This window comes from Montipora capricornis, chromosome 9 (assembly GCF_036669925.1).
Source record: "Montipora capricornis isolate CH-2021 chromosome 9, ASM3666992v2, whole genome shotgun sequence".
NCBI lineage: Eukaryota > Metazoa > Cnidaria > Anthozoa > Scleractinia > Acroporidae > Montipora > Montipora capricornis.
In genome coordinates, this window is record NC_090891.1 from 22,251,319 (window position 1) to 22,268,795 (window position 17,477).

The 17,477-nt window shown below is 39.9% G+C and overlaps 2 protein-coding genes across 3 annotated transcripts in view; one reads left to right on the forward strand and one right to left on the reverse strand.

Annotated features, from left to right (window-relative positions):
• LOC138016711 (uncharacterized) overlaps positions 1 to 750 on the forward strand; it is a 1,414-nt gene extending 664 nt beyond the window's left edge. The window contains exon 1 of the mRNA XM_068863904.1: positions 1 to 750. This exon is cut by the window's left edge and continues 664 nt beyond it. Coding sequence (XP_068720005.1) covers positions 1 to 257 — 257 coding nt within the window. The 3' untranslated portion in view covers positions 258 to 750.
• Positions 751 to 2,988: 2,238 nt separating this feature from the next.
• The window catches only part of LOC138016699 (maternal embryonic leucine zipper kinase-like), a 35,148-nt gene continuing 20,659 nt past the window's right edge, over positions 2,989 to 17,477 (reverse strand). For both annotated transcript variants that reach the window (XM_068863894.1, XM_068863895.1), the window contains 9 exons: positions 16,526 to 16,617; positions 16,185 to 16,224; positions 14,484 to 14,745; positions 12,912 to 12,993; positions 11,316 to 11,451; positions 7,807 to 7,899; positions 6,942 to 7,045; positions 4,568 to 4,662; positions 2,989 to 4,272 (listed from right to left, as the gene is read on the reverse strand). In XM_068863894.1, the coding sequence (XP_068719995.1) occupies positions 4,190 to 4,272; positions 4,568 to 4,662; positions 6,942 to 7,045; positions 7,807 to 7,899; positions 11,316 to 11,451; positions 12,912 to 12,993; positions 14,484 to 14,745; positions 16,185 to 16,224; positions 16,526 to 16,617 (987 nt within the window). In that variant the 3' untranslated portion in view covers positions 2,989 to 4,189. The remainder of the gene's footprint in view (positions 4,273 to 4,567; positions 4,663 to 6,941; positions 7,046 to 7,806; positions 7,900 to 11,315; positions 11,452 to 12,911; positions 12,994 to 14,483; positions 14,746 to 16,184; positions 16,225 to 16,525; positions 16,618 to 17,477) is intronic.

Below are 17,477 nucleotides of genomic sequence, written 5' to 3' on the forward strand. Positions count from 1 at the left end.
AAATCGACGATTTTGATGAAAAAGTGAAGAACGAGATCTATGGCGAAGGAAAAGCATTCCAAGCGCTACCACCTGTGGAAGCACGAAGAAGGTCTTCGACTTTTCAGCGATTGAAAGACTGGGTGAAACCGCAACGAAGACGATATGCGATTTGTGAGGAAATGGAGAGACAAATTCAAACAAGCGGAGTTAGTCTGCGACAATATAGAAAGTTTCTGGCGACGTCGAACATTTTGCAGGATTTAAAATTGCTTTAATAACCGAGGGGCTTGGAAGAAGAGTGAACTTGCAGAGATTTATAGTAGGAAAATTATATAAGTCGATCATGCGAACCACTATGAAAATAAGAATAGGATTGCCACGGTAGGATACTGGTTTCTATGGTTGGCTAATTTCGCAAAGAAACTATGCAAATTCAATGAAAGGACGGTGAAAGGAGAGAAAAAGGAACTGAAGACAAGAGTCATCAGTGGAAGTGAGGACATGGTAGACGAATGCGCTGATAAATATGGAGTTAAAGTGACTTTGCATATCATGTAGCATTCACAGGAAGCTTAGGATATTGAAACAGGATATGGGTAAAAAGCAGCAAAAAGACTCGTTAAATGCCTTCAAGCCCCTCTATTCCCTAAATCGAATTTTGTGAAATGATCTGTACGTGCTTGCTTTAGGACGAATTTCCTAAACAGTCTGTACAAAAAGTATTGCGATACATGCCAGCAACATTAAATAAAAGTGCTCTACAGTCAACACAAGGGAAGTTAATGTTATTGTGTAAATGTGCCTAAAAATGCTAATGTCCAAAACCACATACAGGTGAACAGCAAAAAGAGCAGCTGAAAAAAACGAAAAACACACCAAGTAACCCCTGAGGGATAGCGCAAGAATAACTTGAAATAATATATTTTTAAAGATGTTCTGGTTTTCATCGTCCACTAATATTTCGGAAGGAAAAAAGATCATCTTTGTTTCGAAGCTTTTCTTCCACATTTGGTGGTATAATTGGCGTCATATTAGGGATGAAAGAAAGCTTTAAAGTATGCCAGAGATCTACTTTGAGTGTGAACGGAGTTTATTTTAGTTGAAGTACCTTACTTTGTAACCCTAGAAACGAGGTATCTTCAGAGAAGCCGAAGTACGATCTCAAGTCGATGGCGTTCTCAAAACACGATAAGGTCTACTTGGAACCCAGTATGAGCTTTCCCTAATATAAGGAATTGTTTACGAGAGGTTTGATGCGCCGTGAAGTTAAGCGCGATTCTTTGGCCTGATTTCAATTCTTACACACGTTCAGCCGCAAAATACTGGAAATCTTAAACGCTCAAAGCATCAAGGAACACTCCACTGCCAAAAAAAATGTTAAATTTACATAATGTAGTCAACATGTCCGTTTTCGAGTTTGTGAGCGCTGTATTCGACAAACCTGCGATTTCATTGGTTTCTGGGCCATGCGGAATATCAGTTTTCATGTGGCCCGCTCGAAGCGGGCGTTGTTGTTGTGATGAGTCGTCGATTACATCACTCGCTACATCGCCGCTTTTTCATAAACAATAAAGATATTTGTTTACCTTTAAGTTTAATATCACATTAAAAAATGTTGCGATGAAGCCTTTTTTCCAGTAATATCTACAACCTAGAAATTGATCAGGAATCTTTGTCGTGATTACAGCCCTCGACTGTTCAGGTTTTTTGCAAGGCAAAAAAGTTATTCAACAGCCCAGTACAACAACCCTCCCGGCTGGTGAATAACATATTTAACATATTTAGTGATAATATTGAAGGGCCGCAGCCAGGATGAAATAGTTAAAATTTTAAAAAACGATCTCTGGCTAGAATGATTAAAAACTACGAGCTTTCGACTGCCCGAACTGCAGTCTTCGACGGGTAAAATGAATCATAAGAAATCGATGAGAAAATTTAAATAAAAAAGTACATTGCAAAATTATGAGAATGTAGAAAATTTATGAATATTTGTTAACAAGAATGTTGTATTGTCCAGGTAAAGGGCACGAATTGTAGTGATGCTCCAAAGAAGCAGAGAGCGAATATAAAACTAACTACAACTCGCGCTTTCACTTGGTGTGAAAAAGAAGTTGAAGTGAACTCAGAAATGATAAACATGTCAGCCTCGATGCCAATGTTACTCAATTCTTCAATTTTACTGGGCTTACTATTTTACCAGTAATCCCATGTCCTCTCAGGGAAGCTATTTTCGCAGAACTTCGTTCCCAGGGTCGTTTCTCTTCCTCCCTCGAGAAAGTAGTACCCTGGTTGCGGCCGGTCACGTGCCTATGAGTACGAATGAAATGCGCACAGAGGGTGGGTCCTCGACTTAATTTTGTTAACAACATTCATTTCTGTCCAGGCGAATACGTTCAAAGGTAAACTTCAATCGTGCTACCCTCGGTGATACAAACGTGATTTAAAAGTAAAACAAGTAATTTGTCTGAAAGCGTTGTATTTAGGGAATGATATAGCAGCACTTCCAACAGGATACGAAAGATAATGGTTTGGTTGTAGATTAATAGACATTGCCGCACCACACGATGCTTAATTTTCACTCCCTACTGAGCTCAGTAGGACAAAAATTAACCTTCCTGCCCCTCCCTTCATTTCTGTTTTCTGGAATCTGCAAAATTTGCCTTTGTTGCCTCGTTCTTAAACGTAATATTCAAAAGAATGCTTAACCAAGGGCTAATTTGCAAGCTAACAAAATAATTTTAAAATGGTGGCCATTTCTTGCGGAAGAAAAAATTGCTTCCCAAGATGCGAGCACGTTTATGAATTACTGAAAAAACATTTTGCTCTTCCGCATTTGCTGGGGGTTATTTTATAGGCATTTTACAGTTATCTTCAGTTAAAATTGAGCGCTTAATAGGAGACTCGAGACCATTAGAAATAGAGTTAGTGGCCTGGGATGGAAGGGTTTCGTTCTCATTGAAAATTTGAAAGTAAACAGCAGACACAAATACAGGACAATGCACGAACTCCAACAAACTAAAACAGAACATTTATTACCCAATAACATCATTATATTCAAATTCCTCTCTGGATGCAATTTACCACAGTAAATGTACAACCCCACAATTCGCTGTTTTCGCAAATCCCATAATACAGTTCATTTTTTAGGAAGAGGTGGGGGGGAGGGGTTGCATTAAAACATCTAGTTCACTAAAGAACCCCCCAAAATGTTTAGCACTATGGAATTGGGAAAATAGTCTATTGCACTAAATTTCACCGAAGGTAATAAGGCTCTACGAGTATGAGCCACCACCTCAATTCTCTACTTTATCAAATCCCACAATATACCTTGTTTACCCCCAAATCGAAGACAATGCCTATGGAATTTGTTTTATTTGGGGGAGGGGGAGGAGAGGGGGGTAAAAGAGGTGTATTATGGGATATGATAAAGTTGAGAATTTCTGAAATCATCTGAACTTGCCCGAAGTGCAAATGGGGATCAAAAAGTTCAAATACTCCTGAGGGTGCGGACAACGAGGTTATCGCCTTGTAGCTTGTACCAAAAGAATTGCATGATTTGAATTCATGCTGATTTTATGTGGATTCCCCTGCCATATTATCTACTTGAAGAGGACGAACTGATAATCGCGTGGATTTCTATTTTAATCCCGGCGAGTGCGACCGATTGTACTTGCTTTTACCTTGCATGTTCCAGATATCAAAAAAGTCTCATTCAATAATTGTTGAAAAGAGCGCAAATACGGACTCCCCGGTAGCACCTCGACCTAGCGTGATCGACCAAGGCAGAAATAGTTAACACTGTTCAAATGAACAGCAAAGGAACAGATAAGCTGACTCCTAAGATTTAAAAACAGGTCTTCCTATTAAAGCGCGACTGGATTCTTTTTACACAAAAGAACATTTTTGCGGAGATAACTTGTGCCAAACTTGAAAGCTACAGATGACGCCGAGAAAATGCCGAACGGGTTAACTTCAGCAAAGAAAGAACCATGGAGCCATTGAGTCGACCACGCCTTACTCAAAGAAGGCGTATCTGGTGATGATATTTTTTTTAAAAAAAAGCTAAAATACTTTTTACAGGTCTCCTTCAGAATCAGTAAGTATGGTACGAAAGCTATGCAAATGTGCAGAAAATTCGTAAGAACCATGTTAAACTGATCAAAATCGACCATGCATCTTCCGATTGAAGCTCGTTCCATGCGCGTCTTCATAGTTTTGCCGCAGCCAAGAGCTCCTCGCAGATTTTCTTGTATGCCCACGTGTCTCCCTTCATCCGCTTTCGGCGAATGCCTGGACAAAAAAACCGGAATTAAGGTTCAACGTGGTTACATTCGTTACGGTTAGAACATGCACAAGCCCGTGATACTCTCCCTTTAATTACGCCATATTGGTTACGGGTGGCCTTACTGTATTGTCTCCACAAAACGTCTATTCCACTAGACACGAAATTTCAAATACTTGTCTAAAATTAGGGAGTGGAAAACTTGATTCAACGGCAGTTCATTAGTAACTGCACATTATTTCTCAATCCCAATTCTAGAAATACAGGATTCTGAAGTCGGTTTAAGGTACAAGTGGTGATTACCTATCATCTCCATCTTGGGGATAAGGCAGACTTCCATTTCAAATTCAAGGACAACTTTCCCTCTCTCATCTATCGATTTACACCGAAGAGTGTACCTGCAAACGTGAACGAATGTCAATAGCTTACGAACAGAACAAGTGATCGGCCGGGTGAGCTTATAGCGATACTACATAATATGTAGTATATACTAAAACAGTGGATAGCGTTAAAGGCGCGACCTGATTGGTTATTCAAACACCGAATACCCTTTGCCTCAGCACTCACCGGGATCTGTGTCAGAAAATATTGTAATCGTTGCAAGAATTACATGAGTTAATATCATCTTTTTGTGCTATATTGGGCGCGATCCATTTGGACAAAAATTCCGGTTCGAAATTCCGAAATTTCCAGTCGTCAAATGGAACAGAAAATTCCCGGAAATTCCGACACTTCGGTAAAATACGGTCAACTTCGAGAGGTTGGCCAAAATTTTCGAAAAGAACGATCCGAAAATTCCGAATGTTTTTTCTCAAATGCATCGCGCCCAATAAAATTTCTGGAATTTCCGATATTTCGGAGAATATGGCAAACCTCGAGAGGTTGAGCAAAAATTTTCGAAATGAACGTTCCGGAAAAGACTGTTCTATTTGATTCTAGACGGAAAGTTTCGGAATAATTGCCCATTATCTTACTGTTTTAGTCGGTGGCAAGGAGAGGAGGAGCGTCCACCACTTGCCAACTCCACTTCGGTGAAGTTGCTAAATGACAGGACCTTGAAAGATAGACGAATATACGAAACTACCGGTATTCATGTATATGGTGTACGGTGTAAAATATTTCGCGTGAGGTTTCGGTGGATGAGATCAAATGTTATTAAATTCTCAACCTCGGATAATGCAAGTCTAGCTTTCTCATTAGTTCTCTGGATCTCGGTTATCAGCGCCATTAAACCAGCCTTTGACATAATATGGAAATGCCTTATGTGATCTTATATGCGGCAAATGTCTCGCATCATAAAATGTTTGGCGCCTGGAAGTCACATCACTTTCCGGTCGTTTCTTAAACTTAAATAAACTCTAGCAAAATCGAAGGTTGAGAATTTAATAAAACGATTATTCCATTCGCCCTCGTTGCATACGAGATTGGTAGTAGCCAACTCGGCGCTACGCGCCTCGATGGCTATTTACCATTTCGTATCCAACGCAGGCTCATGGAATAATTGTTAAATAACCAAAAAAGAGTTGGAGATCACCGAAGTTAAGCAGCAAATTAAGAAAGACTGAAAAAAAAAAGGACAACAGAAAAAAAAAATCCAGGCTCGGACACGTGACCGCGCCATTGCAGGGTCTTGGGTTCAAGTCCCCTTTAGCCTCGCTATTTTTCAGACTTTCTTCGCAACTACTTGAAGGCACAGTGTCACGATATTTAGGCAAATTCAGCGACTGGGAACTGGCAAACAAATCTAGCGAACGTGAAAATAACTGCTTGAAACATTAAGGACGGTGCCTACTAATTAAAGATATTTTTGCCCCGATGTGTGATTATGCAGGAAATGTAGATTTTAATAAGTGTTATTGAAATCCAAAAAGAAAATTGGGGGTAACCACGCATTTTTCAAAGATAATTCATGAATAATAGTTGTAAAAAGCTTTAAAATTCAAAGCAATGTATGGCGTTCTTTCTCAAATTGAAGCTTAATTATCTCTCAAAAATGCAAGGTTACCCCCGATTTTCTTTTTGGATACCAAGAATACTTACGAAGATCTACTTTCTCCGGATAGTTTTAAACCGCGCAATAATATCTCTGTATTAGTAAGCACCGGCGATAGGAAATCCGAGTATCTGGAGATGCGCAGAACGTATGCGCAATAACAATAGTAGGCACCGTCCTTAAAGGAAGGTTTGAATAAAACAGCAAACACAAAAGGAGGCAAGGAATGGGAAAAAATTGATGACGATTGCAACTGGACTTTTTAAAATATGTTCAGCCCAAGAGGTTTTTAAAGTCTGTTTCTGATGTTTGTAAATTAAATTATGTATGCTAGACAGGCACTCTTTTGGTCACGAATCTTTTTATTACTTGCTTCGTTGGTGTAGCGGGAAACCGACGAAGTCAGAGACCAAGGTTCTCAACGATCATTTTACTTTTAGAACGATTCCGAGTTTCTTTAAGGCCATAAACGTTTTTTTCGTCAGAACTTGCTTTCTTGAAACTGTTGATGTTAAACAGCCTTTATATACAAGGATTCGCCAAATTGAAACCGACTTGAGGCCGGGGCGGTTTTTTAAATACCAACTGAACTGCCAGTGTTCATTAAACTTTAAATACTTGCTATTAACACTGTTAAATCACACAGGAGATTACTATTATATAATTTATTTATGGCTTACATACCCTTTTTGTTTGAACATGATGTCAGCGAGTTCCAAGACACGCTTTAACTCCTCCAAAACCTCATCCGAGCTCCTTGTCGAAGTTGAAGACACATTGTAAAGAGCCTGTAAGATAGAACAGTTTTTTTTTATATAGATACTGATGAAATACTAGGATTTTCTTTTTTTCTAAAAAACCGTATCTTCACCGCACGCAGTGAAGATATTTTTTTTATCTTTCACATGTGAAGATATTAGTGTCGCCATGGTAACTAACACGATTAGCCAATAAAAAGAATGCTTCTCCTTCCTTGTAAGATATATTCCAGCTGTAACAATTTTTCTTTACTACATTAACTTTTTTATGACTAAATTTGACATTACCATGATTTGTTTTTTCATAATTTTCATATCTAGTTTCATGTTACATACAGGTAGCATGCGTGTCTTAGCGGTTGGTGACCACTTTCTTCGCCATTTTGAAAATGAATAAAACAAGTTGCTTTTAATCTGCACATTTTATCAGTATCTATATAATTCACAGAACATCACATGGTTTCTTGGGGATACGAATTCTATCTTCTCGTAAAGATACTATCTCGAACTCGTGCGCTGCGCCCACTCTTGAGAGACATTATCAGCACTCGAAGATAAAATTCGTATTTTTTAATTCCCCGCAAGTTCAAGCAATGTCCTCTATTTATGAAGCAGATGAAAGATGCCGTAAGCCATTCGTATGACGAGGAGCAAAATCAGTACATCACTGTTAAAGAGTGCAAAGCCTCTCTTCACAAACCGAATCCAAGAGCGATATCCATTCAGTAGAAGGCCATCGGCAGTTGTACTCTTCAAAAATCAACGTTTTTACTTTGATTTGAGTTCATTACCTTGACCTTTCTTGGTCCATGGCTTCCCAGCCCTCGCGGTGTGATCGCCTCCACAATTCTGTTTAAGCCATCCTCAATGCTACCCATAATACTCTGCAAACGAGACCAGTGATCACTGTTGATACCAATGGCAATTTGATTGGGTGGGAACTATGGAGAGCCATTTGTGCCAAAATTACAAATGGCTGGTGTAAATCTACAATCGTTAGTGCAGGATTACTAATCGTTGGTGTTACACAAACAATCGTTAGTACAGGATTACTAATCGTTCATTTTAAACCACAATCGTTAGTGCAGAATTACCAATCGTTCGTGTCAAACCACAATCGTTAGAGCAGAATTACTAATCGTTGGTGTTAAACTGTGATCGTAACTGCAAAAATACAAATCTTTGAAGTTCAAATTGTAATCGTAACTGGTAGGCAAAAATCGTCACCGTTAAAGTACAAAGAGTAACGATCAACTGCAATCGCAACTGTTAAGCCACGAATCGTTCCTGCTAACTTTTCGTTTCTTTCGCTAGTGCTAATATCGATTAATTATCGACTAGCAATTTTGGCAGCCAATCAAATCTCGAGAAAGATTTGCGAGCGAAGTGACGAAGTTCCTTGCAGGGTTACAAAAAATGTCGGAAGAAATTTGGTCTTTTCTGGAAGCAATTGATTCTCTTTTGCAGCAACGTGCTGCTCACGAAGGAACGCAGGATGCTGGTTATGTTTTGCGAACGGTTCATAGCCTTGAAAATTGTATTACAGTTCTACAAGACATTGTTTACAACGAAAGAATTAGGGGGAGCGGACGTCTGGAGGAGCTAGTTCTCTTATTGTGCTGTATATTACAGCGATGGGAGCACAAATCATTTACCATGGAAGTGACGAGCCTGCCACAGCCAACGTCACAAGCTCTTACGCGAGAATGCATACGTTCTGGCAGTAAGGGAAGACTTTTCATTCCCATAAATCCTGATCAGGTAGAGTTTTTAATTTCAGTCGGTCGTAGTATGGAGGAAATTGCGCAAACGTTGCTTATATATATATAAGTCGAAGAACTCTCTACAGAAGATGTGAGGAGTTCCAAATATGTAAAAAGAGGGGAAGGTACTCTCAATTGTCAGACTGTGATCTGGGCGACGTAATGCGTCAGGACATCTACTCAGAATGGGAGTTAGGGTTCCACGAGAGAGATTAAGGGAGTCGCTGTTGCGTGTTGATCCGATACACAGCTTTTGTAAGACAACATGTTGCAAAAGAGAATCAATTGCTTCCAGAAAAGACCAAATTTCTTCCGACATTTTGTGTAACCCTGCAAGGAACTTCCGATTGATCGTCATTTCGCGCACAAATCTTTCTCGAGATTTGATTGGTTGCCAAAATTGCTAGTCGATAATTAATCGATATTAGCACTAGCGAAAGAAACGAAAAGTTAGCAGGAACGATTCGTGGCTTAACAGTTGCGATTGCAGTTGATCGTTACTCTTTGTACTTTAACGGTGACGATTTTTGCCTACCAGTTACCGTCATAATTACGATTACAATTTACTTCAAAGATTTGTATTTTTGCAGTTACGATTACAGTTTAACACGAACGATTAGTAATTCTGCACTAACGATTGTGGTTTGACACGAACGATTAATAATTCTGCACTAACGATTGTTGTTTGAAACGAACGATTAGTAATTCTGCACTAACGATTGTGGTTTGACACGAACGATTAGTAATCCTGTACTAACGATTGGTTGTTTAACACCAACGATTAGTAATCCTGCACTAACGATTGTAGATTTACACCAGCCATTTGTAATTTTGGCACAAATGGCTCTCCATAGGGAACACCACCACATTAATTGCCACATTTCATAGGACTGACAGTAAGAACCAGTTTGTAGTAACCCACGGCGTTTTTTAATTTTCCATAAAAAAGACCCTTTTGAATCGGGAGACTGCTTGGGTCGATATTCAAAATTTGCAAAACTTCATTGGATTAGTGGAGAAAAAAAGAAAACAATGGACCCTGCCCTTAAAGGTTGAAGAAGATGCAGACCAACCGACCTTATAGGCTTCCTCTCTTCTGTAAGTAACCAGCCCTGAATTGGTGGCAAGTTATCATCTGCGAGAATCACAACTCAACCCCAAGCACACTGTTGCCGAAAGTCTTTTGCCCTTGTCTTCTGTACCTGACATTGATTTTGTCATGATTGTAACCGCGCGAAAATTGGGAGAGAGGCTCTCGCCCTACAATTTCAAGGGGCACCCACGATGCCGAGCTAATAGAGACGTTAAGATAGCCCGGTTCCGGGTACGGGTACGGGTAGGATTACCCGTACCCGTACTCGGTTACACGGAAAACCAATCAAACTTAAGATACACCGGGTGACCAGGTACGATCTGGAGCAAGATGGCGGCTCAGAAGATAAGGTTGGCTATTACGATTACCGGTATGTTTTATATCGTGTTTCATATGCCATCTGAACATCGTCTGAAATAAGCCGAAAACATGTTTTATCAGATTTAATATACTTTTTTTGTCTTTTCTTATACTACAAATATACTACAAATATGCCTTAGCCTCAAAAATGGAAGAAGCCTCCTTTACTTCTATCAAAACGTTTTAATCAAGAATTATCCTTTCAAGTCAACATAAAGTATGTAATTTGAATTTAGGTTTTTTTCATCGTGGTTCATGACCTGTTGTATTTTAAGTCTATTTCAAATGTGTCTCAACTAAAATTTCGCGAAGAGACTACACCTCGGTCATCACATGTTTTGGTAAGCAGAACGACCTTTTGACAAGCAAAAATTTCTCCAGATTTGTGCCTCAACATAACTTTTTCGTAATCCCAAAACGCTTCAAATCAGAAAAACAATTGTTTATCCAAGAATCTGGATACTATTCTGGTCTAATAAGGAAAGTTAAAAACCATAAAAACTTACCCGTTTCTCCATTTTTACCGGGCTCGAACTCACGTGTAGACCACTGATTACCCCGAGAAAACGTGTAGCTTTTACGGGAAGGACGCGGTCACGTGATCATTTAATGGGTTCAAAATGGCGCTAGCCGTTCCCGTGCGTGAAAATCGGGGTATCTTAAGGTGTCTAATCTTTCACAAGCGAAAGCTTGCTACAAAGGCAATTCCAGAGATAAGTCCGCAGCGCTCACTTCCTTAAAATAACACTATGCATCATATTGTTTGGGAGGCGCGGTGGCCTCATGGTCAGTGTGCTGGACTCCGGATCGAGTGGTCCGGGTTCGGGTCTTGGCCGGGGACATTGTGTTGTGTTCTTGGGCAAGACACTTTACTCTCACGGTGCCTCTCTACACCCAGGTGTATAAATGGGTACCGGCGAATCTAATGCTGGGGGTAACCCTGCGATGGACTAGCATCCCATCCAGGGGGGAGTAGAAATACTTCTAGTCGCTTCATGTTACAGAAACCGGAGATAAGGGCCGGCCTGATGGGCCTTCTAGGCTCGTAGCAGACTACCTTTTTTTATTATATTGTTTCACTGACCTTTGAGCTCCACTTGCTTGTGCTGGAAGGGGTGTCCACAGAGCCGAATCTCTTTCTTCCAAGAGTGAATGGGGACCTGAATGGTGTCTTCCTACTTGTGGCTTTGTCGAGGTTGGTGTCTAGAGACTGGGACCAGCTGAAATGGCGGCAAAGGGTGAGCTCAGAGAGTCTCTACCTTATACTGATTCGACTTTCACATCACTGACGATAATGTCAACAACATTGATTCTCACCATTAAATGTGAATAGACCATTTTGCTTACTACCATTTTTCTCTTATCGTGCTGTATTCGTTTACACCATGTATCGTTTCGCACTATTACGAGACTTTCGATTCGGTGCAACTACCGAGATGAAGTCATAATGGCATGATACACGTACTTTTGCATGCAAAGTTATCATGTAGAGGAGTAAAAAGTTGTAATGGCAGATAGAAACAGGATGCACCCGTCGTAACGGAATACAAATCGTACCGGTTGATGTAACCATCCCCTATCGTCTTTTAACCGATATAAGATTTGACACTCGATACCCCATGGCCATTACACTCACATATACTCGCTACTGTCTGTAAGGGTGGTCTTATACGCACACAATTATTCGGTACTGTGTAAGTCTGGGTCAATAATCTGTCGTTCATTTTTCCTAAGCGATTTCTTACTCTACCCTTCCTCAAAAAGCCAGAGGCAACACCGCAACCCAGATATTCTTTGCACGCTCATCCCCTTGCTGCGCACTACACGATTCAAATTCACAAGTCACAGATACATACATACATTACAAGTACATACTCCGGGACTCTGGACACGACATTGGCCGTTTTTATACTAGAGACACATAATTCGTCTGGGACGAACTTGGGCAAACATTTTTTCTGCGTCTGTTAAATTCGTCTAGTATAAAGACGGCCAAAAGACGCATTATGCGTCTGGACGAAGAATCTACTTTAGTGCGTCCTCGAAGACGCTCTAAACTGGAAACTTCGTCCAGACGCATTATGCATCTAGTGCCCGTCTTTATACTAGATGAATTTAACAGACGCAGAAAAATTGTTTGCCCAAGTTCGTCCTAGACGAATTATGCGTCTCCAGTTTAAAAACGGCCATTGACGACTTCATCCAGTGAGACACACAAGACCCGCATCACTAAAACCAATGAGGACCCTAAGATCATGACGACGAGGTCAACGAAAACGTTCGAATGTTCCAAATTTACGTTCAGTGATTAGACAAGGGATGGTTTGGAAAATTGTAATTCAAAGACCCGACGTTTTGACACTCTTACGGCCTCGTGTCTAAATCAGGGGCACCCATCAGTATCACAAGACTCCTTTTACATGCTCACTAATTTTGCCAAAAACAAAAAAAAAGTGCGCTCGGTTGTAGTATTTCACGACCTTTTCCTCTAGGAGGAAAAATCTCAATTAAGCCATCGAGTGCTTTCGTTCTTAAGAACTAGAGATTCCCGAGAATAAAGAAAAGAAACGCCAACAAAGGTTCAAGTAATGCTGTTATCTGGTAGCCTTATAGCTGAAGTCTCATTCGTCGATCCTAAGGTCTCTCTATTAAATTGATATAAACCCTCACAAGAACTCACAGTTTAGCTTGAGACATCGGTGTAAGATCATTGGATCCAAAGTCATAATCAGAATGTGAGATGGGAATTTCGGCGGCAGCTCCTTTGATGAAAAGAAACAAAAAAAAAAGTAGATGAAAAGTCCAGTTAAGGTAAATCTTACACCCCACTTTATTGGAGAAACGAGTGAGAAAACACTGTAAGTAAGCGACCCATTCTTTAATTTGTCCCTGGGTTTCCTCACAAGGTGGGTTACCCTTTACTAAGGTAGGCAGACCGGTAGGTAGATAATCTTTCAGTCGTCATCTACGGTCAACTATCGAGCTATTTAACTCAAACTAGTAAGTGTAACGTTCTCAGACTGAAAACGTTACACTTACTAGTTTGAGGACAGTCACATAATCTTAACAAATCAAGTATTATACGCTACAATTCTCAGTCAAGATGATTGCAAGCTACTTTCCACGAATGCCATACCTTTAACTAATAACGCCATCGTCGGAAAGCGCTCCAAGCACTTTACTTCACATATCGTACCAACTCCTTTAACTAAAGCAGGTGTGTTGTGATTTTTATGGTATTATGAGCACTGAATTCAATTTGATCAATTATTTGACGAGTGTATCCTTTTCAATATCTGTATGAAAAGTTGTTTTGGCATGACACCTCCACTCCATAGCAATCCGCTCTCTTTGTAGGCTTTCTTTGAACTGTGTTCAGCTTTTTCGCATAATTATTTACGTGAGCCGTTTTCTTTACTTCAACTTGTTTGCATTTTTTCTTTTCAATAAACTTCTTATGCTTGTTTAACCGCTAAATATCATAACAGTGCGACTGTGCCTCTGTCCCGTGCAAGCTTAGAAGCAGTTTTCTCAACTGAGTTGTTATCGTAAATTGACCACCGTAAAGAAATTTGAAAGCTCACGTTTCGAGCGCTAGCCCTTCGAGAGAGCTAAGGGTCTGGCCAAACGGAAAATGTTTGGCGTTTAAACAACATCAAACACTGTTTGGTGACCAACCATTTTACCGTTTGGCCACCTTGTTTGCGGGTGCTGTTTGATCGTGTTTGACAAAATTTGAAGGCCATCAAACATTCGATCAAACAACTTAAAACATTTATCTTGAATGTATCCACCTGTATTTTTACGTATTTGTGATCCATAGTTATTTGCTTGTGGAGTTTGATCTGAGTTAGCGGATCAAGCATATTTTAACCGTTTGGCCACTCACTTCAACATCAGCATGTTTGGTCACCAAACTAATGTTTGATGTTGCTTGCACGTCAAACACTTCCCACCTAACACTTTAAACGCCAGCTTTCAAGTCAATAGGCCTTTTCCGATGTGTTAAAATTCAGCTTAAAGGAGAGGTTTAGAGGACAAAGACAAAGGAAAGTGGATGATATGTAAATATTTTTCAAATTCATTCCAACGTGTTTCTATTGTTCGTGTCTTCACAGCCTCACTATCAAGCTGAATATTAATATTTCGAAAATGGCCTATTTACCATTTCAACTCAGTTCATAAACTCAATTTTGTGTATCACCTCCTCATCAAAAACCATTTAAACGAAAATATTGAATGCTCACAGTACCTTTGGCCGCGGGTGTTTTTCTAACCCGTGGTGTAATGGGCGCTATTGGCGGGGGCATCTCGGTGGGTGCCCGTTTTCGACTTGGTGTTGTTGCGTCGCCTTCAGAAGGCAGTGTTCCAGCTCTAGGCCTCCTGATTGGAGGCTGCATGTTGTCCTCTTGATTGTTAACCATAGCTTTCCTGGCTTGATTCTCCGCGTAAGGAAAATGCTTTGGTGTTCGAAGAATGTACTCTGTGTTTTCTGAGTTGACAACATTAGGATGCTAGAAAAGAATACTTTTACGTCAATAAATCTTAACAGTACGAAATTGATGACTTGAAAAAAATCCGAGTACTCCTTTGCAGGATCGAACTTACGACCTTCCGATAACTAGTTCGGACGCTTTATCGCTGAGCTGTAGGAGACTCGTCAGTGCTGACTCAGGGATACTCGGAAAAAATCCGAGTGTTCCTTTGCAGGAGTCGAAACTACGACCTCCGAATACTAGTTCGGATGCTGTAACACTGAGCTATAGGAGATTCGTCAGTGGTTACTCGGGGATACTCGGAAAAAATCCGAGTGTCCTTTGGAGGAGTCGACCTTCCAACCTTGCGATAACTAGTTCAGATGCTTTAAGGACGGTGCCTACTATTGTTATTGCGCATACGTTCTGCGCATCTCGAGATACTCGGATTTCCTATCGGCGGTGCTTATTAATACAGGGATATTCTTGCGCGGTTCAAAACTATGTGGAGAAAGCAGAACTTAGCAAGTGCTCTTGGTATCCAAAAAGAAAATTGGGGATAACCATGCAACTTTAGAGGATAATTAAGCTTCAATTTGGCAAAGAACGCCATAAATTGCTTTGTATTTTAAAGCTTTTTACAAATATTGTTGATTAATTATCTTCGAAAAATGCGTGGTTACCCCCAATTTGCTTTTTTTTGGATTTCAATCGCACTTGTTGAGATCTGCTTTTCCCGCATATTCAGTAAACCGCGCAAAATACCTTTGAATTAGTAGGCACCGTCCTTAACACTGAGCTATAGGAGACTCTTTTTTGAAACAAAACATCATACATCATGGAAGGTTCTTTTTAAAACTGTAAAACTGATTAAGAAAAGTCAGGTTTTCATTTGAAGAACAACGATAACAGTATGCCGTGTTTGCCTGCACAGAGAGTGCTTACGTAAAGAAATTCCCATTTAGCTACGTAATTCTTCAGTTCTAAAGCCCGCTAAGTAGGCAAAGTTATAAATGGAATGCTACCAAACTGTATAGACGCCGATAACTATGGCAAAATGTAAAATTGTTGGAAATCAATGAAAGATCTATTGTTTGCAGGGGAGCAGGGTGGCGCCTCCCACCACTGAGGCCTGGGTTATAATCCCCGAGTCGGCGCCATACGTGGATTGAGTTTGTTGTTCTCTTCTCTGCTCCGAGAGGTTTTTCTCCGGGTATTCCGGTTTTCCTCTCCACATGTATAAACCAATATTTCAATTGATTTGAATTAATTTCGTGAGTGTCCCCAAATAATGCTCTTGCGCTAAATCCATTGACACTTAAATAAAGTTGTTGTTGTTGCTGTTGCAAATGCGGCTATGGCTTAATTAACGTGCAAACCATCTGCTGTTAGCAGATCTTCAGATTTGGCACCATGATCTGAAACGTAGAGAACAACTTAAAACTACTCGAAATACAAATAGCTAAACATCCTTATACCTTGTTCTCTTTGCTGTGGACACTCTTGGTTGCGCGTGATCTGGAGAGAAGTTGTAACTTTGTAAGCGTATAAAGATAAGATTCAAAAGCACGGGAAGGGAGGGGAGGTGGTGGGGAATTTTGTCTCTACACTCGGATCATCTTCAACCCACAATCCAATTCTGAGGACGTCCAGATACCATAGGGTAATGTCGCTTTCTTACTTAAGTCATCCACTGACATCTCTTACCTGAGGGTAACCGCTTCCAACCACAGAACAAAAAGTTGAGTAGATGCTACGAATTTGGCCGAAAACGTGCAAAGAGATAGAGAAAAGAGATAGAGGTTCTTGAAATCCTTACTTGGAAAATCTTGGCAGCAACTCTGGAAATTGACCTTTGCCTTTTTTCTTGAAGAGAAGGAAATACATGGCAGTCACTTCATCATACTTCCACTGCAAGAAATCAAGAAATATAATAAAAACGTCATGTATCAAAACCAATATCGTACCTTATTATTGGAAATTAACGCGAATCGTTAAAATGCGCGTTATGTTGAGCGTTATTTTCAGCGATTTTAATGAAGTGCAGCGCTAATTTCCGCGCTCTTACTCTCCATTATTTTAACCTTAATTCTGAAACCCTCCCAGACATTCATGGCAACTAAAAAACAATAAAATAAGGTACAAGCTTTCTTTCTTTCCGTCAACCCTACGTAAATTGGAATTTTGGGGACTGTTTTGTTGACCAGAGAGCTCAGTTTTGTTCAGTGACTTTTTTGCATCTAGTGTTGAACAAATTTGTTTCAGTGGTCACCACCAACTGTGCTTTAATCACGTTAATTTCCTTCATTCTGAATTTCTACTTCCTCCTTGACGTTAATTTTCCTTATTCGAAAGTCGTTTTACATTAAATTCACATTGATTTCAGTCGCGTTAATTTCCAATACCTTAATTTCATTAATTTCCTATAACAAGGTAGGACGCAAAAAACCACTAACCGAACATTATCAATTGCATGAAAGGTTGAGTAGATGCTGGGTAGAAGATTAACTGGCCATGGTAAGCAGGTGTGGTTCAAAGAATTTCCAATTATGTTGAAACTTTATTTCAATTTCAAGACATTAAGGCATTGTAAGAGAGAGCCATAAATTTGAAAAACAATACAGAATGTTTTTTTTTTCTATTTTGATTGTAAATTCAGAGACCAGTGTATGTTAATGTATGTACGCATATGGAGAGGAAAAGAAAAAAATACAGACAAACAAATAAAACAATAAGTCAAGAGACAAGAAAATAAAATGTTCAACAACAGT